Source organism: Anarhichas minor, unplaced genomic scaffold (genome assembly GCF_050575085.1).
Source record: "Anarhichas minor isolate MPS153535 unplaced genomic scaffold, ASM5057508v1 ptg000058l, whole genome shotgun sequence".
In the NCBI taxonomy this organism is placed as follows: Eukaryota; Metazoa; Chordata; class Actinopteri; order Perciformes; family Anarhichadidae; genus Anarhichas; species Anarhichas minor.
The window spans coordinates 13,393,324-13,414,553 of NW_027466504.1; the positions used below are offsets into that span (position 1 = coordinate 13,393,324).

Sequence of the window (21,230 nt, forward strand, 5' to 3'; positions counted from 1 at the left end):
TTGTGGGAAATGGAGGTGACCTGAGTCGAAGGGATGGATGAAAACACGAAAAGAGAAAGAGGCGGAGAGAGCCATCTGCCTCTTGCATTAGTGCATTAGGAACTGCAGACTGGCTTCAAGAGAGCAGTACTTGAAGATAAAAAAAAAAAACTCACACGCTCATCTCTCTCAACTGAGCCCCACACACTACTAGCGCATGCATGAACACAGACACACACACTCACGTTGAGAGACCCGTGAAAGCATGTCCAGCCCTCCATTAACACGCCTCTATTTGACAGCTCAGGAACCACGTTTACACCATCTCAGTCTCTCTCCATCCCTCCCCGGCTGGCAGAGCTCGATGCAGTACATTTTAGGCAGAGGGATGAGAGAAGCAACAGAGGATGAATCCTCTGATTAATGCAACTTTCATCCCTACTCTAATCCCCGATTCAAGCACCTGTCAAAACAGAAGATTTCACATGCGCTTGAGAAAACCTCCACTTATGTCCCTCACACACACACACACACACACACACACACACACAGAGGAGGTGCATGAAGGCCACGGCATACTGGCTCAAGCAATATACCAAAAGACATGGGCCTAAGATTAAAGGCTTTGTACAGAGGAGATAACATGGATTCACATCTTGGGGCCACAGAGTTCACCCAGATGTCAAAACTAGCTGACCCTTTGAACCTGTGGCATCACTTTTACTTCTTTAAAACCTCCAGGGCATTCTCACTTCATGAATAAGTATCGACACTTTTACTTCCACTAGTCCACGTCTCATTAACTGACCTCAGGAGGTTGTGTGTGCAGAATCCTGTGTAAGCACGGGGCAAATCCGGCCCTGGGGCAGATTAGTGGCAGGTTACGTTGGCTCCTTGTCGGAAAGGCACAGTAAATCTGAAGCATTCACAACCCAGCTGGCACATGGTCTAGATCAGAACTGGCCTAGCACAACATTTGGTTGTGTGGGTGAATCATGGCCTGGCATCTCAACAAGCAACAGTGACGGGGACTATTGTGCTTTGTTGTATTTTTGCCGCCGATACTAATTGCCGATCCAGTAGTTGTCAGACTATTTATTCTTTACAACCGTCCCAAAAAATAATTTCAACTGCTCTGAAGTCAAACAAAAAGAAATTGAAACGTATAGTGTCTTTTTTTCTTCATAAAAACACACAATTAAATGATAAGGAAGTAAAAGATTGTATTTTTATGGATTAAAACAAGTCTTGTCATTAGTAGTTTTAATGATGTATTATGAGCTGCTTAGAGGTTTTGTAAACCAGTTATAATTCATCTCTAATATCTATTTTATATTAATGTGAAAACATCTTCAAACAAGTGAATTTATTCAAGTTTCTAACCAAAATATGAAGACATCATGATAACGTTTTAAGTTACCTTCGCCCAATACTCATTTTCACTGAACAGAACCTGAACGCATCATAATGTAACTGAAGGGAACCTTCTTTCGTTGGCCATTAGTGATGCTGCCATCATTACTATATCTGTCAATTTAAACACGGATTGGTTGTTCACAGTGTAACGCTATCAGACATCGCCGACTAGAAAAGCATAAATGGCGATGCCCAATTTTACTGAATATTGGTGGATAAAGATAACCAGTCAAACTTTATTTCACACTGTGATGGTTAACGTTAAACTATGTAATTAATAATATGCGTGTCACATGCGTGCCGATCCGTGAGGGGGGATCCGTACCATAAGCCATAAGTAAGAGGTTAACGAGTATAGAAAACATGCAGTGCATTTACATACAGTCAAGCAACCTGGTTATTGTCAGCTTACTAATGTTAACCCATTTCTTAAACGTCGTGAAAAATCTAGTTCAGGTTTACCGAGTTCCATAACATTCTGAGTAAAACCCAGACACCCACACACATCTGGAACATGAACTGATGAACTTTCGTGTAGGGGAAACATCACAGAGCAGCATTCTGGAAACAAAGTCTTGGACTGACAGATATTTCCCTCCCGAGGGCCACAGCATGGATCAAAAGCATAGATGCAGAGATTTATTTTTACACGTATTGCCGTAGGAAATTAAAAGCCAACAGACAATAGTAAATTGAGTTGCAATTCTTGTTAGGCTACTCAGCAGAGATGTGAGAGGAAAACTCATTTATTAATTGTAAAAACCCAGAAGTGATATTCATTTTGCATGCTAAGGGTAATAAACAGAACGGTCACATTACACAAAATATTGAAATCGAGGTCATGAGGCTGTCAAACTGCAACATTATACAGAATCTCTAAGAAACAAACGACAAAGTAAAGTAGAATTAGCAGAACTTCAGTTCTCTGTGTTTTTTCCAGATTATGAGCTACAGCGAATGTCACACCATGTGAGGTGTTTCTCAGGGAGGGGGATGGAGAACAGAGGGGGGGGGGGGGGGGGGGTTTCAGCCCCCAGGCCTCTCCAGATGCCTCATTTGAATAAACGAGTCCTTTTAATCAATAAGTCATCTACCCTCTGTGAAGAGTACTGAGGCTACAACCATCCAAGATAAATACACATCCCATCTACATGCTTGCATATAAAGACGTTTCACAGTCGTTAGAGAAATGCAGACTGCCAAAATCGGAGACAACTGTTTCTATCATGTCAAAGTCCCCCAAGATAAAGCAAGACCCTATTCATGATGTTACACAGCGGCTATGGAGGTAGTTTCTCACTGGGAATCATTTTCTTTTTAAATCAAGCCGTGTGGGTTGGCGGAAAATAGGGTTAGGCTCTGTTAATCAGAGCTGGAATTAGATGCTGCATATAGTCAGGTGCAGTTAAGGTAGCCTATGGGCTAAAAAGAAAATTGTAAAACGGAGAAATCTGACTTGTGTTTTATGAATTAACAGCACCTTCCTGTCCAATAACTTGTGACTTTAACACAAAAGCCAGCTAGCTCATTGATAAGGTAGCTGTCAGGTTGTCAAAACAGAAACTTTACTGTCGTAGTCTCGGTATATAAGAATATAAAGACATAATGAATAATCAACTAATAAACATAGTTTAGAAGTGTTTCTTTAATAGAGGATGCATATAGTCTCAATGTGTATAACAGCTGTTACTATCATGTTTAAATACTACATGACTACAAAAACTATATGTTTAAGTACTACATGATGAAATACAGTCACTGCATATTGTTGAGCTAGATTGTTAAATGTGAAAGTCTAAAAGTTAATACTCAGTTTTAACCAAGACACGTTTTCAACTGCACATCACAAAATCATAATTACTGACACCTGGGTTGCAAAGGGAAATTTTCCAAGTTAAGCTTGGGAATTTTACAAAGTTTCAAATAAAAATTGTACCTGTTAATAGTAAACTTATTTGGGGGAGAACTACACATAATAAAGCAAGTATGCCCCTTTAATTAAGTGCCCTCTTCCAACACATGTAAGGGCTCAACCTGATGGTCTGGGGCCAGTTGATTGGCTTGACTTGTGAACCGAATGGGGCCATCAACAGGCTGAAGCTAACCCTTGACTTCCTGACAAGAACTAAACAAAACAGGCTTTAGACGCACACGAGAGTTACCAACAGTAGTGAGGGTCGTCAAAGCAGGTGGCGGACAATCCGTCAGCTGCGCCACTTCATGTCTGGACACAACAAGCAAACAACAACAAAAACCAGTGGTCGCCGCTTTATTCGGGCCAGTTAAAATATACAAGGATCCAGTAAATCTGATTTACTGGATTGGGGGCAATTTGCCAGCTTCCAGGTTTAGCAACGAATGATCAATGCACAAGCTGATAAACTGGTGACCATCTGGACAAACCAGCCATCCTCAACGCGCTGAAATCGAGGACGTTATTGCGGTCATATGGAATGTTTTTTGTTTTTGTTCATTCAAAGTTCAGAATAATGTTCAATGACTCAACTCATTTTTGATTCAAAGTTAAACTCAACTAAACTAATTAGAAGGGTTTACAATGATGACTTATCATAGCTTTTTTCATTCACCACACATGTGCTTAACTTAGAGTGAACATACTCAGAGTTGATGGAAGTATCTCTGTCTGATCAGCTGTTCTGAAACCCAAAATTCAGAGTTACCCATCTTACCCAGTGTTACCAATAGTTTCAGGGAGCAAGCACAGTACCAGGAACCTGAAACTGAAGCAGCTGAATGGAATTCTGCCATTATTCATTTTTATTATTAACACTTGTGCTTTTTCTACTTTGACATGTCATTGTGTCTTCTGTGGAAAAGGTCTGTTTGACTGACAATTGCCACAGGCAGGATATACAAACTAACACCAAAATAAACCAGGACAAGGTGTAAACATGTCAAGAATTATTAAAAAGACGTAGAAGTGATCCAGCTTTGTTCTAAATATAGTTGTGGTTGGTAGTTTTTTTTATATTTCTCTTATTTCTGGGGGTTTTTTTTAAATGGTTGTTTAAATGACGGCAAATGAAGCATCGAGTTTGTGTTAAATCATTAAAATGCATGTACTATTTGAACCAGAATTGACCTTCACTTATATTCACCACAATTGTTTTTAATAACTACTATGACAACAAATAAACATATTTAAGAATTTTCCCTTCTATATCAGACAAATATTTTTTATCAAAATTGTTTTTTTTAAATCACAATGATTAAAAAACATGATTTACACATAAAAAAAAAAATATATATATATATATATACACATATATACACACAGACACACACACCCACATATATATATATATACAAAAAAACTGTCACTGTGGAGAATTAATATTCCCCTCTTGGTGTTTGGAAGCTTTTTCCAGTGATTCAGTGTTATGCGTCCATGAAGCTGAACACAACTGATCCACATGGTTGAACCCCTTAAAAAGCACTTATAGTCCTTCATGTATCTCCTCATAATGCAGCAGCTCCATGACTTTCAAGCGTTTTTGCATTTCATTCACCTTCAGTTTGTCAGCTGTGATGGTGCCAAGTCTTTTTTACCCGCTGCCATAGTGATATCGCCAACAGTGCCTAAGTGACAGCCGCCGGGGAAACAATGGAAAGAGATGAAGAGGGGAGGAGGAGGAGGAGGAGGAAGAGGAGAGAAAAAACAGACAGTTTGGAAAGAGGTGACGGGATGAGCTATTTCTCACTGTCTGTTCTTTCGCTTCGAATGGCCAACAGGTGCAGTAGTGCGGCTGTCCCAGAAGACTGGTACGGACACCGAGGAAATGGAGGCTTGTGTCAAAATGACAACCGTTCTCCCCCCCCCCCCTCCCCCTCCCCCCCCCCTCCCCCTCCCTCGCTCGCTCAAAGAAAGCTCTTTATAGTCATGAATATTTCATTTTCATACTTCTGCAAAAGAGAAGTGTGCCGTTTGTGCTTCCGCTGCTCTGCATACTAACGAGAAGCTCTTCCCTTTCTCGTGAAAAAAAAAGAATCTCGTGAAGTAAATGGATGTGATGAGGAATGAGTATGAGAAATGGAGTAAGGGAGAGAAGGCAGGGGAGCCTCATCACTGGAATCAAATTTGCGCTCTGTACCACTGTTTGAACAACTTTGCAGCATTAATCTCACTTTATTGTAAAGGTTGCCCTGAGTGAAAGCCTTCCCCCTGCCCAGGAGGGATGGGGAGTTTTAGATGAAAACTCACACCTCGTAAATCTCCAAGGCTAGTTTCAACAGTCTCGGCTTTGATTGGGATCGTGCCCCGTCTGTGTCATGCACAAGGACGCCGAGCTATCTCCTTTCGCTTCACTAACATTCAGGGAGAGATTTAACTTTAAAAAAAACTAACTTTTGTGCGGAGTCTGCAGTGCATCAATCATGTGTCAAGATGAATGCGGCCTTAATATTGAGTAAATCATTTCTTACATCAATGCACTTACAGCTCAGTAGCAACCTGCTTCTCTTGGTCAAAGTCATACCTTCACAAACTGAACAGGCCGCTATGTACAAATCTTTGAATGTAGGAGATTGCTGATGGGATTTCACATCTGCATTTGACCCCAATGCAAATTTTTCCCAATCTTTCTACTATTCACTATCATTTAAGATATTTTTTCCCTCTAAATTATGTCCTTTTTTAAATTTGCTCTTAGTCCTTTTATCTCTAGGATCTGCCTATTTTCCCTGTACACTTTTCTTGCAAAGCGCTCATCTTATTTCAGAAGTATTAGGAGTGTGATTCATAAAACATCCCCCCCCCCCCCCCCCGTATGTATATATGTGTGTGTGCGTGTGTGTGTGTGTGTGTGTGTGTGTGTGTGTGTGTGTGTGTGTGTGCGTGCGCGTGTGTGCGTGTCCAAGGAGAAAACCAGCATGGTGCTGCTGAGGCCGAAATCTATCTCTTACTCTTAATTAAACCCTGGGCTCCAGTGGCCCTAACTTATTAAAGACCCAGAGTATGTAACACCCACACTCACACATCTAACACACACACACACACAAACACACACACAGCCAGGCCGACGTACTCACACACTTCCTTTAAGCTCACAACATCCCACCTTTAAGCTACGAATGATTTAATGCATCTCAATATTTCACCTTCCGCTGCTGCTTAGTGACCTACTTGCAGAGAAATATATTATTTCCTGGACTCATTTAACATTTGCTCACAATATTAAAAAAAAGATTCTGCACGATGGTTACTGGATGGAGTTTATGCAGATGTATTAACAGAATTTGTGCTTTGTACAACGCAAGAAAAAGAACGGAGCGGCAGAGTATGCAACAACCTTAACTTGTAGAAAATTGCAAAATATGATTATGGAGAAAGTCAATGCTGTCTAGATGCATTTCCTCAACATATCATGTCCACTGAACACTACACTGGTTTAGGTGAATGAAAGATTGTCATCACGGTTAAATAATACAAATATCTACGTTCACGTCTAGTGACACAGTGACAAACCAGGATACCAAAGGCAAAAGCTTATCCACAGCTCCTATCTCTCACATTAATTGATGAATGCCACCCTACTTCCTGCTCTGAAAGCTAATGTTGCCATTTAGGTAAATCATTACTGCAGGAATACATATGGCCACAACGCATAGGAGACAGTTTTATTCAGAGCCCACTCCTTAATCCCCCCACAGGAGACGCACATAATGGATCTACCGCACACTTTACATCAAATACATTTACCTTCTGGAGGTAACATGTCGTAATATCCTTATCATCAGTTGCAAAGCATCAATAAGTCATTCAAATAACATCGATTCCAACGTTCAAAACACCTATTCCCACAATCTTTCATAGCACGCTGTTCACACAGAGCTTTTCTGATATTATATTGATTACTAGTTTAATGCAAAGTAGCTCTCAAATTAACACTCAAATTATCCAACTAAATACTCAAGCGCAACAAGATGAAAGCATATCCCTGGGAGAGATAATGCAATACAATGAAATTACTGAAAGTGCCCACACACCGCAAGTATCCATATGCTGTCCTTGAAACTACAATAAAATACACACACGCACAGAAACATAAAACTAGAGCTGCCCTGATGTCCACTTCATCTCTGCAGGGTCCATGTTTCAGACCTAAATATAGGGGATGAGGTTGCCAACCACAGATCAAAAACACAAAGCCCACACACACACACACACACACACACACGTGTAACGTTTACCTGACACTGATAACGTTATGAAGTCCATGCTGTTTACCACCACACTACCACACAGTGCAAAAACACATCTAGCGATGCTTTGATTAAGGTTTTCATTTGAAGAATTAATTCAGCAGCAGCGGACCATCAAATGAAACTTCATCTATGCACACCAGTGAGTCAGATCACCATACATCTGTTGGCGACATCTCAAACCTGAATTACACTGACAACTGTGTGCACAGACAGCCAATTAGCATTAAGCATTAATCACAGAGACAAACCGACTTTTGCAAAGCTCATGAAAACCAGCAACACACATTGACACGCAGTAACAGATGGAGCTGGCTCACCTTGGTTCAGTTGAAACTGTCGTCACGGGTTGATGTCACTCACAGCGCTACTGTTGACGTTCTCAAGCGTCATCATCAGCTCGAAGAGTGGCGAAGAGTACTCCCACCGCCTCGCCGTCACCATCCTCCTCAACTGTTCTTGGTTGTTTCCTCGTTTACTTCTTTCAGTTCTGTAGCTATCGTGTTTCCACCAACTTTGATTTGGTTAGCCTGACATCTGAAATCAACCAGAACAATGTACGTGCTCGTTAATCTGTGTGTGCACCCTGGTAGTCAGAGTAACATACTAGGTTACGCGGGTGTTAATAATCAAATAAATAATGGCTGATTTCCATTTAGCTGCTTTGGCTAAATGGCTTACAGCCTGTAAGTTACAGAACTTGGACATTTTAATAGAACAGAGCCGCTGTTAATGTAATGTGGAACACCTGTGCTTTTCCTACTGTCAGTCAAAATGTCTGCTGTGAAACAAGCTAAGAGAGGTTTGAACCTGGTTTCAACAGACACAGCATGTATTGTGTGCTTTGTTATCTGCCAGAATATGCATTCTGAGATGTGCAGCAGCTTGTGAGTTATAATGAAGCATATACTACATTAGGCAGTCAATTGTTATTTATAACACAGCACCTGTCTAAACCTTTTTACCAGCAGACATCTTAACTATAATGCACGTGACTATCGTAGCAACCTCAGGTGTAATTAGTGAGTTACATGATTGCTGGGCTTTTACGCAGGCACTTAAATGTAATGGATTATTGTCATTATAGTTGCCCAACACCTGTGCTTTCCTTGCTGTGACAAGTGAAAATGTCTGCTGTGAAAAAAAGTCCATTCAAATTGATCCGTATTGAACAAGTTAAACTATGTAAACTACCACTAAATAGGTAAAACTACCACAATAAAAACTGAAACAAAAGTGTTTTAAACCCCCCATTTACTGCATCGTTCACTCAGCCAATAGGCCGACATTAATGCTAATACATTTGAAGGCCATTATAAAGCCATCCAAAACGACTGGCAATTAATCTTTACCAGTGCTTACAGAAATCACTCATTTTTCAGGAGGTGCTTCTATAATTGCCTTTCAAAATAAACTGTTCTGTGGAAGCAAACTGATTTGCTCTCAACTGTTTTTTTTTTGTTTTTTTTATTCATCGACAATGCAGAATAATTAATATAATAAGTTCAAAAACTGAGGCCTTCCTCTATGAGCAGGCTGAATTGTTTTTTACAGTCCAAACTAGTGAGCAGAATCAGGTGCAAGCAATCATAATCAAAGAAACACTGTCATAAAGTAGGGCACATACATGAAGTTTCAAAGGAAAAGGTGTTCCAGTCTGGACAATCTGTTAATGTTAAAATAATATATTCATGTTTGTCAACACAAAGTCCAATTTAAATTTAAATGTAATGTATAACCCCTCCTGGGCTCATCAATAATAACCTCAGCTCGTTTATAAAATAAAAAGAAATCCAATCTCCATCCCAGGAATAACACAAACACATTTTAGTATTCATTAAACTTCTGACAGATTTGCAGGCTCTCTGTTGAATTCCACTTTCTCAATTTAAAATCAGTCGCCAGAGAGAGTCGGGCAGACAGAGTGTCAAAGGCGGGAGAGGAGACGGAGAGACAAGGGATGGGTCCACAGGGGAAATTGACAGACCCAAAGATGAATCATCTTTGCACCGAGAATGAATTGGCCATTTAGCTCCATGCGTGCTGTGTGTTGAGTGGGTATGTTGTTTGTGTATTTACGTCTGTGTGATTGTGTGTGTCATGCCAGCGCTGGAGGAGACAGCAGCGTTTGCCCTATGACGAGGCCGTGCAGATTGGTGTGAAGTGAGAAGCCAGTTCGGATCTGCGTGGCAGCACTGTGCATGTCACATTGGATGTGATGGCACTGAGTAAAAGAGGAAACAGCGGGGCCGTCACATTTAATAGCCCCTCTGTTCTGCTGATGACGATGGAGGGGTGAGTCCAGCAGAATACACACTCTGTCCACTCGGACAAGCCAGAGGTATATGGACCTCTGCACACAAGGTGAAAGAGACCAAAGACATACAAAATAAAGCTGTTGTGAGCAGTGGTGGAAATGTACTGAAGCACGCTTTGAGGTGCTGGTACTTTGCTTGAGTATTTCCTTTTGATTTTACTTCATACTTCCATAGAAATAATTACTTTGCAGATTTTGCAGTCTCTTAAACACGATGACGAATATAAAGTAGTTACAATTCGCTCCTCCTAAACCAAATATGATAATATTTTTGTTCTTTCACATACAGATCGCCTCCATACATCTAACAATATTCTGCTTTGAAAATGAACTGGTCGTATGGGTTTTTCCACTAAAGAATTCAAAGAACTATACTCCTTCTCCCTCTTCCCAGAGCTTGTGATTTGGTATCCGTTTTTAATTTCAGGTTAAAATAAATCAGTTGAGAGATAAATGTATATGTATCTATTAGGCTCAACTGTCAAAAGTGCAAAGCTGGGGAATTATGATGCAATTATGTGAAATCTCACAGCTGTCAATCACACCTCTGACAGAGAGAAAAAGAGATTGAGTTGGAGTTAGAGGGAGAGATGAAAAGATGGAGAGACTGATCAAAGAAGCATAATGGAGGAGGATAGCGGAGAGCATCAGTTGTTGTGGTTACTATTCAGATATGTACAGTGGAAAGTAACAGAATGTGAAGGTCTGAAATGAGGCAATGGCCCCTGCTGCAACGCAATCGCATGCTGGTGAAAAGAAACCACCCGCTCTGCCCTGCTGGTGTCATTGATCAGACTCGAGATCACTCTGATAGCATAAACACGAACTGACATGAGCTGCAAATACATTGTCCATAAACTTTGTTTTATAAATGTCCTTCACATCTAAACTGTTCCTATTCTGCCCTCAAACTTGTTGTGTTTGTTGTGTCCTCTTGCTTGCTGCTGGCTGCAACCCTCTCTGTGATTCAAGTTGTGAATAAATGGCTCCAGCTCCTGCCAGGGAGCTAATGATGAAAGAAAGTTGAGTATTCATGTTTGTTTGAAGACCCGTGATGCGTGCCCTCGTCCATCATTTGACGATATCGCGGCCACTACACAGACGAGTGGGGGGGACATTGAGATTTCCTGCTCTGCCCAAAAAAAACCTCAGAGAAACCCCGGAGATTTAATTAATCTTCATTTCCCACCTGCTGGTTTGTGCCATATCCCCATCTCTCTTTCCCGCTGCAGCATCACCTCTCTCCATCTCTGAAATGAAACCTCTCGTGGAAAACCTTCCCGCAGAGTGAGGTTGACACGCTGTGCACGTTGGTGTAAAAAAGAACCATCTTGCACACAATCATGCATGAGCAAACCGGTGGCTTCACATCACCGAGGCTGTGAATACGAGCCATGAGTGTGAAGCAGTCATTTAAACACGCTTCTCAGGCAGAAACCTGGTTCCAATTCAAGAAAAGGAGGATTTTGAGTGCTCAGAACAGGAGAGAAGCTAAACATGGGAGGAAGTTATTAGTGATTGCTAAACATAAATAGCACCTGTCATCTGAGCGCAACATCAATATGCATTTAAGTGTCAGCGGCTTTGTTCTTCCCACCGCATTAACTATGAGGACAAGCAGCAAGAGAACCAAATGCGAAAGTCTCCCCAGTTCTTGTCACCTGACCTTTCACCCGCGCTTTTCTCACCACCACCTGAGAAACTAAAATATCCATCACATGTGATTCAGATCCTCGGGGTGCTCCCCTGCATCCATCGCTCTGCCCTCTCGGCCTGTGGTTTCCGTCTCCAGTGCGGAACCAGACTGAATAATTGAACAGTGAGCAGAAGATTCATGAAAAGATTGGCTGCCAGAGCGCGCTCCGGGGGCCCGATGCTCAACACATATCTCCAGAAACTGTGAGTGAAAGCAACAAACTCATCCATATTTACTGTCTCATCGCATCGCTGTACGCTCGGGGAGGGAGAGGGCTGTGTGCTTCAATGTATGATGGTACAGGTGATCCGAATTATATAATACGCCACGTTAGCTCTCCTGCTAAAGTTACATTCACAGGTCAAGGACACACAGCCAGGAGATCCCATCAAAACAGGTGCGGACTTCATTTGAAGTGAATGGGAGAAGGTGCATGGAAAACAATCCCAGCTTTATTCTTATTATTTGTGCCGCTGAGAGATGCAAAAAGAAAGCCGTGATTATGAGAGAGGGATTAAAAGAAAATTGTGAGGAAAGAAAAAGAAGGGACAGCGTGTAGAGAGGGGGCAAACATCTTGCCGCCCATTTGCTGATATATTTGTTCCCCTCCTTCAGCCCCTCTCTCTCCTCCCCTCTGTTTATACCCCATGATCAAAGTTTAGCCCCCTGAGTCTAATCCGCAAATAGCGTGAAAACATATGTGTGGAAAGCACATTTTAAAAGCACTGGGGTTCAGCATGTTTCTTCTAAAGATTCATAGAGTTTAATGAACCACAGTCAGATAACTAAATCATTCACACACATACACTTTCTGTATATTTGGAGCAGATCTGGTGTGAAATGCCACAGTAATGGAAAGGTGTCATGACAGAAATTCAAGAGGGACATATGGCCAGAGAGAGAGAGAGAGAGAGAGAAGTGGGAGCGTTGACACCGTCATTTGATATTTTGGCTTTGCATCTGAGAATGTGGAGTAAGTCAGACAGCGTTACTGCCAAAGTTTAAAGCTTATGACACGCGTGTGTGTGTATGTTTCTCAGTTTGTGACATTGTAAAACGTCTTTAAATAGGTCACACTTCTGTGTTTCTACGCAGAAATATAAGATGGAACAGAATCAGCCACAGACTTTATTCAGACCAGTATAATGGTCGGATAGCAAATTATAATGAGAAACTGGAGGAATCCAGATGAGCCGTCTTTTCAGGAATAGTTCACAGAGTTGGCAAAATTAGCATACAATGAACAAATAACTTCTAGCTCGAAGGACAGGACTGAGAAAATGGGAAGTCCTTGAATTACAGTGTTAATGTGGACAGATGTGGACGTAAACGGAGTTAATGGTGCAGATTAACGTGGGAACATATTATTATTAATATAATGTTCCTATATAAATTCAATAAAATATGAATTTTAAAAAAAGAAAACAGAATAGGTATATGTTTGGGTTCAGGAGGTCGGAAACAAAAGTCGTAAGCATCATTGACAATCTGGCAAAGTGTGGACTAGTTCATCTACTGCCAGGCTGATTAGGGAAATGAGGAGCAGGTGTGTATTTTGGCATGGAAATTCAGGTGATTAAAAATGCGGAAAAGGGGTTTCTGCAAGGCAGGACGGGGTGGCTGTGAAGTGACAGAGGACTGGGACAGGTGAGAAAGTCTGAGGGTATCTGGTGGACTGATAGAGAATGGCCCTGCAGGTGGCTGGGGAAGTGGAGGGACTGAGGACTTTTGAGTGACAGTCAGTACAAATTTAAACTTAAGAAAATGTACTGGAAAAAAGAGACCAAGTCCACACATAACACCATTAAAAAGCATCCAGTTTAAAATCAATTCAAATGAACACATCCTTCACATGATGGCTTGTTTCTATAAAGGGCGACTTGAACTCGTCTGACAGCACTGTGGGGACGCACCTGACAAAAACAGTGCTGCTTTAAATGATTTATTCACAGAGCATACAAATCTTATGTATTTTTCATTTCCCTAATTTGAAGACCTACCATCGGTGAGTGAGCATGTTCCCTGATGCTCATGCTCAAGGACACTTCTTCAGTGGTTTCACTAAACTGTTGACTGGCACTGAATTAAGTAAACTTGCCATTTTGACTAATCAATGCAACATTTCTGTAACTGTGCTCTGCTCATCAGCCGCCTACTTGTTACTGCCATCATTCGCACACTATTGTGTTTCAGGGCAATTCAAAAATATTCAATAACCATCACAAAATAGTCTCTTTGTCTGTGTTGACAGGCTGAATTAAACGTAATTGGAATTTTCTTGTACGTCTCTGCGATTGGGGAATCTGATTACGTTTCAGAAGACAAAGTAATTCAAGCGCTGTTTGAAATGAGGCCGTAGTTATTACTTGAGTTGGTCTGAACACAATAAAAAGATATTTTCATTATAAACCCAAATAAACGCTGCAAACCTCCTTGTGTAGAGAAGCTGATAACTGCTTATATCCCTTGAAATGACTGTGAGATGACAGCCTCCTCCAATCCCTTCAGTCCTCATCTCACTGAACATCTCCTGCTAATGTCCTATAGGCCTATATGATATCTGACTCTGATAATTGAGCTCACTAGAGCTACAGAATAATAAAGTAGTTGTCATAATTAATGCAAGGATACATTCGAGTCATCTTTAAGTATCACACTTGAACATGGCCTACTCTCTTTCCAAATGATTCTCTAAATTACTGATAAAAAAAAAAAACAACAGCAGACTTTCTGACAACGCTGCGGACTTCAGTTCCAGCCCTTGTCTGTCAGTCATTTATTACACTGGACACTTTTTTTCTCTTCTTAACAGATCAGACCACTCACAAACAATTGTATGTATCGCATGTGACATTCTGCCAACCTGGGCCATTTACTGTTGTTTAAAAGCCATTTTTAGCACCAAACACCCACTTGTCTTCTACACTGCATCTCAAATAAGTTCTCTTTCTCAAAGTGACAATGCCTGCAGGGAACCGTGCTCAGACATATTTGCGTTTGGAGCATTTGAATTAGCCCCTTTGAAGAGAGTAATGTGAATGCAAAGTGATGGCGAAGGAGAAGTTGGCAAAGGTGCAGGCTTTCATCTGCCACACATGTTCTTTGTGGCCTCACATCGGATCGGGGAGGGTTGCAGGCCTTCAGGGGTCTTTTTCCATTAAGGATCTCATTCGTTTTAGCCCTCCATCAACCTTCTTAACTGGGTTCTATTCCTGGGCCTCTACGTGCTGGCTTAGCTTTTTATAGAAAACACACTCGCACTCAAATATTTGCTTTTATTTGTTAGGTAGCTTACCTGCATGTATTGAATTTACTTCTTAGGACGCAACAATGGTGAGAGCTATTATCAGCTGCATGTGGCCGTACTCCCACTACATGTTTAAACATCCAGACTTGCCTATGTGTTAGTTTTGCCCATGTAAATATGCTATTTCAGTGGCACATCTAAGAGCTGTAGCTCTGGAGTATACTATGGAGAGATTATAAGATGACAATGATGACGTTAATCTTTTTTCTTTCTTTAATGTTTGTCTCTGTCTAATGTGTCAGTGACTTTGATGTAAATACCAGGGTGGGGGATGTTTAAAAAATGTGGGCTATAGACAAAAGAAATATCTGCTGTATTGGTCCCGTGCTCTGTCTGATGGTGTACAGAAACACTGTAAGAGGAGAAGGGAGATAAATGAAAAACAAAATTCCCGGAGAAACTGCTTTATATGGTAGCTACTTTATTATTTTACCATAAAAATATATCGCATAAAAGGAAAAAGAATCAATGAAAATGAGCCACCCCTCTCACCCCATCACTTGAGTCTGCCAGTAAGCACTTTCAGTTTCAGTATTCAGCTCCACTTTCCCCTCTGAAAAATACCTAAATCATCATACCAACTGAGCCACTGCAGAGCTATTTTGTACTCACACGAGTTCATGTTTATGTTTGGATGAATTTGTGTCACTTGGTGCATGCAAGCATCCCCACACTGTATGTGTGTTGCAAAGTGTCCCCATCGCTGAGGATTTGTTGCTGCGACAGACTCTGTGAAACTCAAAAAGGTCACTGAGCAAACTGCTGTCCTGTGTTATGCGGTGCTCTGTCACATGTTTAACAGGTATCATCCCTCTCCACAGGAGAAAACAAGGCTGAAGGGAGGCTGAACTGTCTTATATAGCATACGGGTGTGAGCTGCATGATTTTAAATCTGTGCACCCACGCATGTTACTGCATGCGTGCTAGCAAAGGCACCGAGCCTGCATGCCACTTTCTTCATTAACTCCAGGTTACTCTGTGTATACTAGTGTCACTGGCTCTGAGGTCTGTTTTGAAATGAATTATTCAGATGTGCTTTCCCTCTTAGTTCCAACCCAGTGGTACATGTTAATGTGAAATTAGTCCCACTTTACCCTGCTGATCTTTATGTGCACATGCTGGTATTGCATATCACAATAAACCAGCCCCTGCAACCAGATCTCTGAATAAATCAAGGTTGCATCATCGCAAGTTGTGGGAGTTGATGGGATACGAGTGAGTTTTCTGCTGATGTGGTGAGAAACTATTAGTGCCGGCTCGCAGTTAAGTACGTTAATTATTCACTCCTCCGTGTTTGAAATTACCACAAAAGCAAACACCATGAAATGTAGTGTGCATTCAACTAAAATAACACAGGGATCATGCACTCTGTTATTTTACTATGACCAATCCTCCTCTGTTTAAAAAAAAAAAGTCAAGTACAGTATGCACACCGACAAGCTGACCGAGTGCCTCTTTTTAAATCTAGCTCGAGCTAAAGGTGCTGAGGCTCAGTGGTTGTGGGAATGTGATTGAGGGTTTGTTCTGCCATGAGCCAGCTTGAGCCGTCCCATCCATGAATCATATACAGTATACTGTATTAAAACCCTGCCTTTTTTTGTGCTCCCATTATATAATTCCATCTGTTACTTTTGTAATAGAAGGATTTATTTCAAATGAAATCATTTTTTTCAACAGCTAGCTGTGCTTTCATTTACTCCATTTAATGATTGTTATAATGATTACATATATAAACAGTGGTACTACGGGTGTGCGATACATTTTTCGACTGTCTGTGCTTTGTGAAAATGAAGCTCTAATCTTGAAAGTGTACAAGCTGGGGAGGCTGATCAGCTCAAATGCAAAAAAAAGTGGCTTGGTAGGTATTCTCGGTGACCTCAGCAGCATAGGGCTCTATGGCAAAGGAGTCCTAGAGCCAAAGGTGTGCCTAATTAAGACTGGAGATGATGCTAACTGAGTCACAATGATTCATTTGGAGCCCAAGCTGCCCCACATGTTAAAAAATGGACCCAATAGGAAAGGTATTCCAGCAGACAATGGTGCCGCTCAAACACCTGTTCTGGTTTTTGAAAGTGTGTTGTGACCACTGGTGGCAAATCAGGTGTGATGTTTGAGCTTACTATACAAACAGTCTGGGATTTTCAATACATTAATGTTTCTTACAAAAGATATAACTTTTAGCCAGAAGAGAATGTCAGGCATGTCATTTATATTGGCTCTTGGTGTGCACACTAAGGTTTACAGGACTTGTTTGGTCAGATGTGGTGTCAAAAAAGCAGAGCATCTCTTCACGACAGATGTGTTTCTCACCATCTTTACCACCAGTGAGTCAATGTGTCTTGACCATGACAGTTTATTATCTTAAGTTACACCAAGAAGGATTATTTCCTCTACTTGCTCGACAGCAACATTGTTAAGAAACAGATTCAGCCGACGTCTGGGGCTTGAGGAGTGATTTGTTCAAATACAATGCTTTTGATCTTAGTGTTCAAGACAAGTCTGTTATTAGTGAATCATTCAAATACTGTTTTGAGCTCTTTATTAAGGGTTGCAGTGATTTCCTTTACTATTGGTGTAGACATATAGAGTGTTGAATCATCTGCATATCTCACACTCCACAAGTCTGGGTAAAGCAGCACCAGAAAGCGTTGAGTCACGCACAGACAAGAGCGGGATCAGGCCCGTTACAACCGACGAGCTAAACTGGCACCACTGCTTCCAGGCGAGCGGGTGCTCATTCGTAACTTCCGCAGGAGGGCCAAAGGACAGTTGACCCCGAGATGGACCCCAGAGCCCTTTGTGGTGGTGACTCAGCTGATGGAGGGCCACCCAGTTTATGTCCTTCAGCCAGAGGGTAAGGAAGCACCAACACTGCACAGTGCATCGCAATAATCTGTGCCCTTTAAATGATGTCACACAAGAGTGTGAGGTTCTTGTTTTATACCAGCAATAAAAGGTAATTTGACTGTTGAAAAAGTGAAGCACCACGGGAGGACTTTAAATAATTTATTAAAAGTAATTACATTTTTTTTTTTTTTTTATATAACAATGGTCCAAAGCTAAAATAAAAGACAGCCATTTAAAAAAATGATAAAACTCAATAGATAAAACAAAGGTTTAGAAAATGTGCATTAAAACGGCAGAAACCACTAACATGTACCCAGGTCGATAAAAAGAGTTAATTCAGTAACGCACTAATGACTGTCCTTATAATGGCGTAACTGGACTCCAAATGTCTCTACTGGGTCATAAAATGCTTCAGAAAGGAGAGTGTTCTACTTATTGTGCTGCCTCCGCGTCACGTCCGACTCGTCCACGGCTGTCCATCCGGTATCTCGTCTCGGGTCTTATTTCCACTCTGCCGCCCCGTCTACCGTCCGTAAACTTTCCCAGTAGAACAGCTTTAACTCCGCGGCCCAAACTCTGTGGTGTGTGGGTCTCTCCAGATTCTCCGGCCACCCTCGTGTCTCTCCTCCCTGTCTGTCAAAAATGTCAAAAAAAAAAACAAATACATGCGGTGATAACTCCAAATATTAAACTATTAGAACCATGCACACACACACATCAAAATCAATTTATACCAAAATGTAAAATACATAACTACGGGTATAACCCACACAGAGTAATCAATTAAAACATGCACATATTGGGAGCAAATTAATAAAAACATAGAATGTCCCACCTTGACACATACATGGACACACATGCTTCTTTAACAGCTACTGGAAAATCTTATACAAAAATAGAGAAGAACAGTGATCCAAGCAAGGAACCCTGGGAATCCCACATTCTCTGATTAGTCTGCTGTTGGATCAGTAAATGTAGCACGGGCCTCATCAGGTGGAGGAATTACCGTAGCCTCGTTCCAGGGAAGAAAAAGATCTCCTGGAAGTAGCTGTGGGAAATGCACAGCCAGTTTCACCATCAAGGCTGCCTATGATGTCTTGCCATCTCCCAAGAATCTCAGCCAGTGGTACGGAGAATAGCCCACCTGCTCCCTCTGCCCTACACCAGCAACACTAAAGGCAGATACACCTGGCAGGACAACTATGTGCTACGCTGTCTTGCAGCTGTGCTGAGAAGTCGGCGGATGACAACAAACGCCCTTCCTCCCCCTTTATCCTGATGTCTGACAGCTTAATTTCCCCCAGCAGGTGAGGGTCACGCCAGACTCATCACATCAAGGCGTAATGAGGATGCAGAGATCGTGTCAACCGACCTCAGTACAGACCTTGTCCTATGGTCGGCCTCTCTCCATCTCGTTTACACCATCGAGTTTACAGTGCCCTGGGAGGATGCAGTGCAGTCGGCCTACAATCACAAGAAACTGAGGTACACTGAGCTAGCAGCCGATGCTCAATCTTCCTCTTACCGTTCTATGGTCAGAAAAGACGAGTACTAAAAGGAACAACTGCATCTCTTTCAGAAAAAGTACAAAGAGCAAAGCAGTGACACAACCACCTGACACGTGACCCTTCATATCAAGGTACAATGACGCTGCTTTAAAATCCCTTCCTGCCCTGCCGCTGCGAATGGTTCAGGCTGCTGGTGTGGGCAACATAAACGTAAAATGATGTGATGTGAAGTTGACTCTACGTGTTTCTCCACAGCCCAGGAGGCAGCAAAGCATGAAGGCAGACGGAAAAGTCTCAGATGTGGAAAGGCAGTTTGACCTTGTGCATACGAAGGCACCGGGGTTGCCGTATCAGTTTCATTTCATGACCAATGCTACAATTTCAGCTTGAAGTCTTGTTTTCATAGCCTCAAGGAAATGATTTTTCTTCAACATCAATAGAGCAGTTTTCATTTCTAAAGAGTTTCTCTACTTAAGTCCCTTTAAATTGAGTAAACTGAAAAGGTGCTGGCCCTGGTTCAGCAGGACTCTCTTGTTGAATCATGTTTAATGTTTTGCGTTCACCTCAAAAGGGGGCCAGGGAGGCAGTGTTTTGAAACTGCAGAAGCAAGCGAGAGCCCGGGTTGTACAGTACTGAGAATAAGAACAAAGGCACACAATGACACAGAGGAAGGAATAACAATGAGTGCCGCAGTGTTGTGTGATTCTAGAGGAGCACAGGGGTTGTGTGCGTGTGCGGGTTTGGGATTATTATCAGAGCACGAGGAGCATGTACTGTATATATCATTTCACTAATTACTGTTCCACGCTCTAATTACAATGCAGCAGGGACACATTCAACTCTTAGATCCTTGCTCGTGTAAAATCTCCATACGGCTTCCGTTGTCAATCATACAATCACAGACACGATCCCAGAAAACCCAGAAAAAAAAGCTTGTTTCTTCTTCCCCCAGTCTTTCTTTTGGATATCAGATCTGCTCCCTGTGTTCTCCGTACAGCTGTCACTCCTCTCTTTCTTCATCTTTTGTCAGCTTTGCCTCGACTCACCCGTGCTGAGATGTCTGGAAAGAAGTACCAAAGAAAGAGATAAGCATATTTGAAATATGAGAATAAGCTTCTGTTAAAAAGGCACATAAAACACATACATCATAAAAAGTTACTGTCTCTCAAAATGGCAGTTATTTGGTTGATTTAGGGGACAGGCTGCGGGATAAATTGAATACTTGATCACCAAAAAAAAGAGGATTTAATCAAGATGCAAAGTAAATGTTAAGTTGATGGTCCACTGCCGTTTTTGAGGGATAAACTGTAACCTGGGCAGCCAGCTTCAATCATATTCTGAAGAAGCTGACATGAGGGACATGATGCTGCAGACATTTGTCATAACAAACACCATAAAAGATCCGAATAGAAATGCATATATTTCACTATACAAGCCCTGAAACAAGCCTGGATAACTCACTTTATATTCCTGTATTAATAGGCGTGGACAGGAAAAGGGCAGAGCACAACCTGCAAATGCTTTGTTTGGTTTTGGCCAAAATGGCAATTGTTAACCACAAAGGACTGAACTGGACACAGAAATGCATGCCATTTACAAAACCATTGTACAGAAATTTCAGTTTTCATTAACTACTAAATTGGCCTCATAATTTCAGAAGCATAAAGAAACTCATTTATATGCACATAATTTAGAAAAGTGCTAAGATGTGCATGTTGCCTGAAAGGAATCTCAGTTTGCCACCACGCTGCTGTTGTACACAGAACTATAATGGCTACAAGTACAGAAGTCAGTAGTACAGAAGTCAGCATGATTAGATTCTCTCTGCAACTCTGTTATCATTTAACCTAGATGTACATGCTGCTTTTCCTCTAGTCAGTGTGACTCAATGCAAAGTTTTGATTTAATTCTACAACCAATAGAGTGAATATTACGAAG

General features: G+C 41.5%; 1 protein-coding gene across 1 annotated transcript in view; it reads left to right on the top strand.

Moving 5' to 3' along the window:
- LOC142933199 (zinc finger matrin-type protein 4) overlaps positions 1–19,339 on the top strand; it is a 72,745-nt gene extending 53,406 nt beyond the window's left edge. Inside the window, exons 6-7 of the mRNA XM_076077334.1 lie at positions 17,691–17,791; positions 19,092–19,339. Coding sequence (XP_075933449.1) covers positions 17,691–17,791; positions 19,092–19,339 — 349 coding nt within the window. The remainder of the gene's footprint in view (positions 1–17,690; positions 17,792–19,091) is intronic.
- The last annotated feature ends 1,891 nt before the right edge of the window (positions 19,340–21,230 follow it).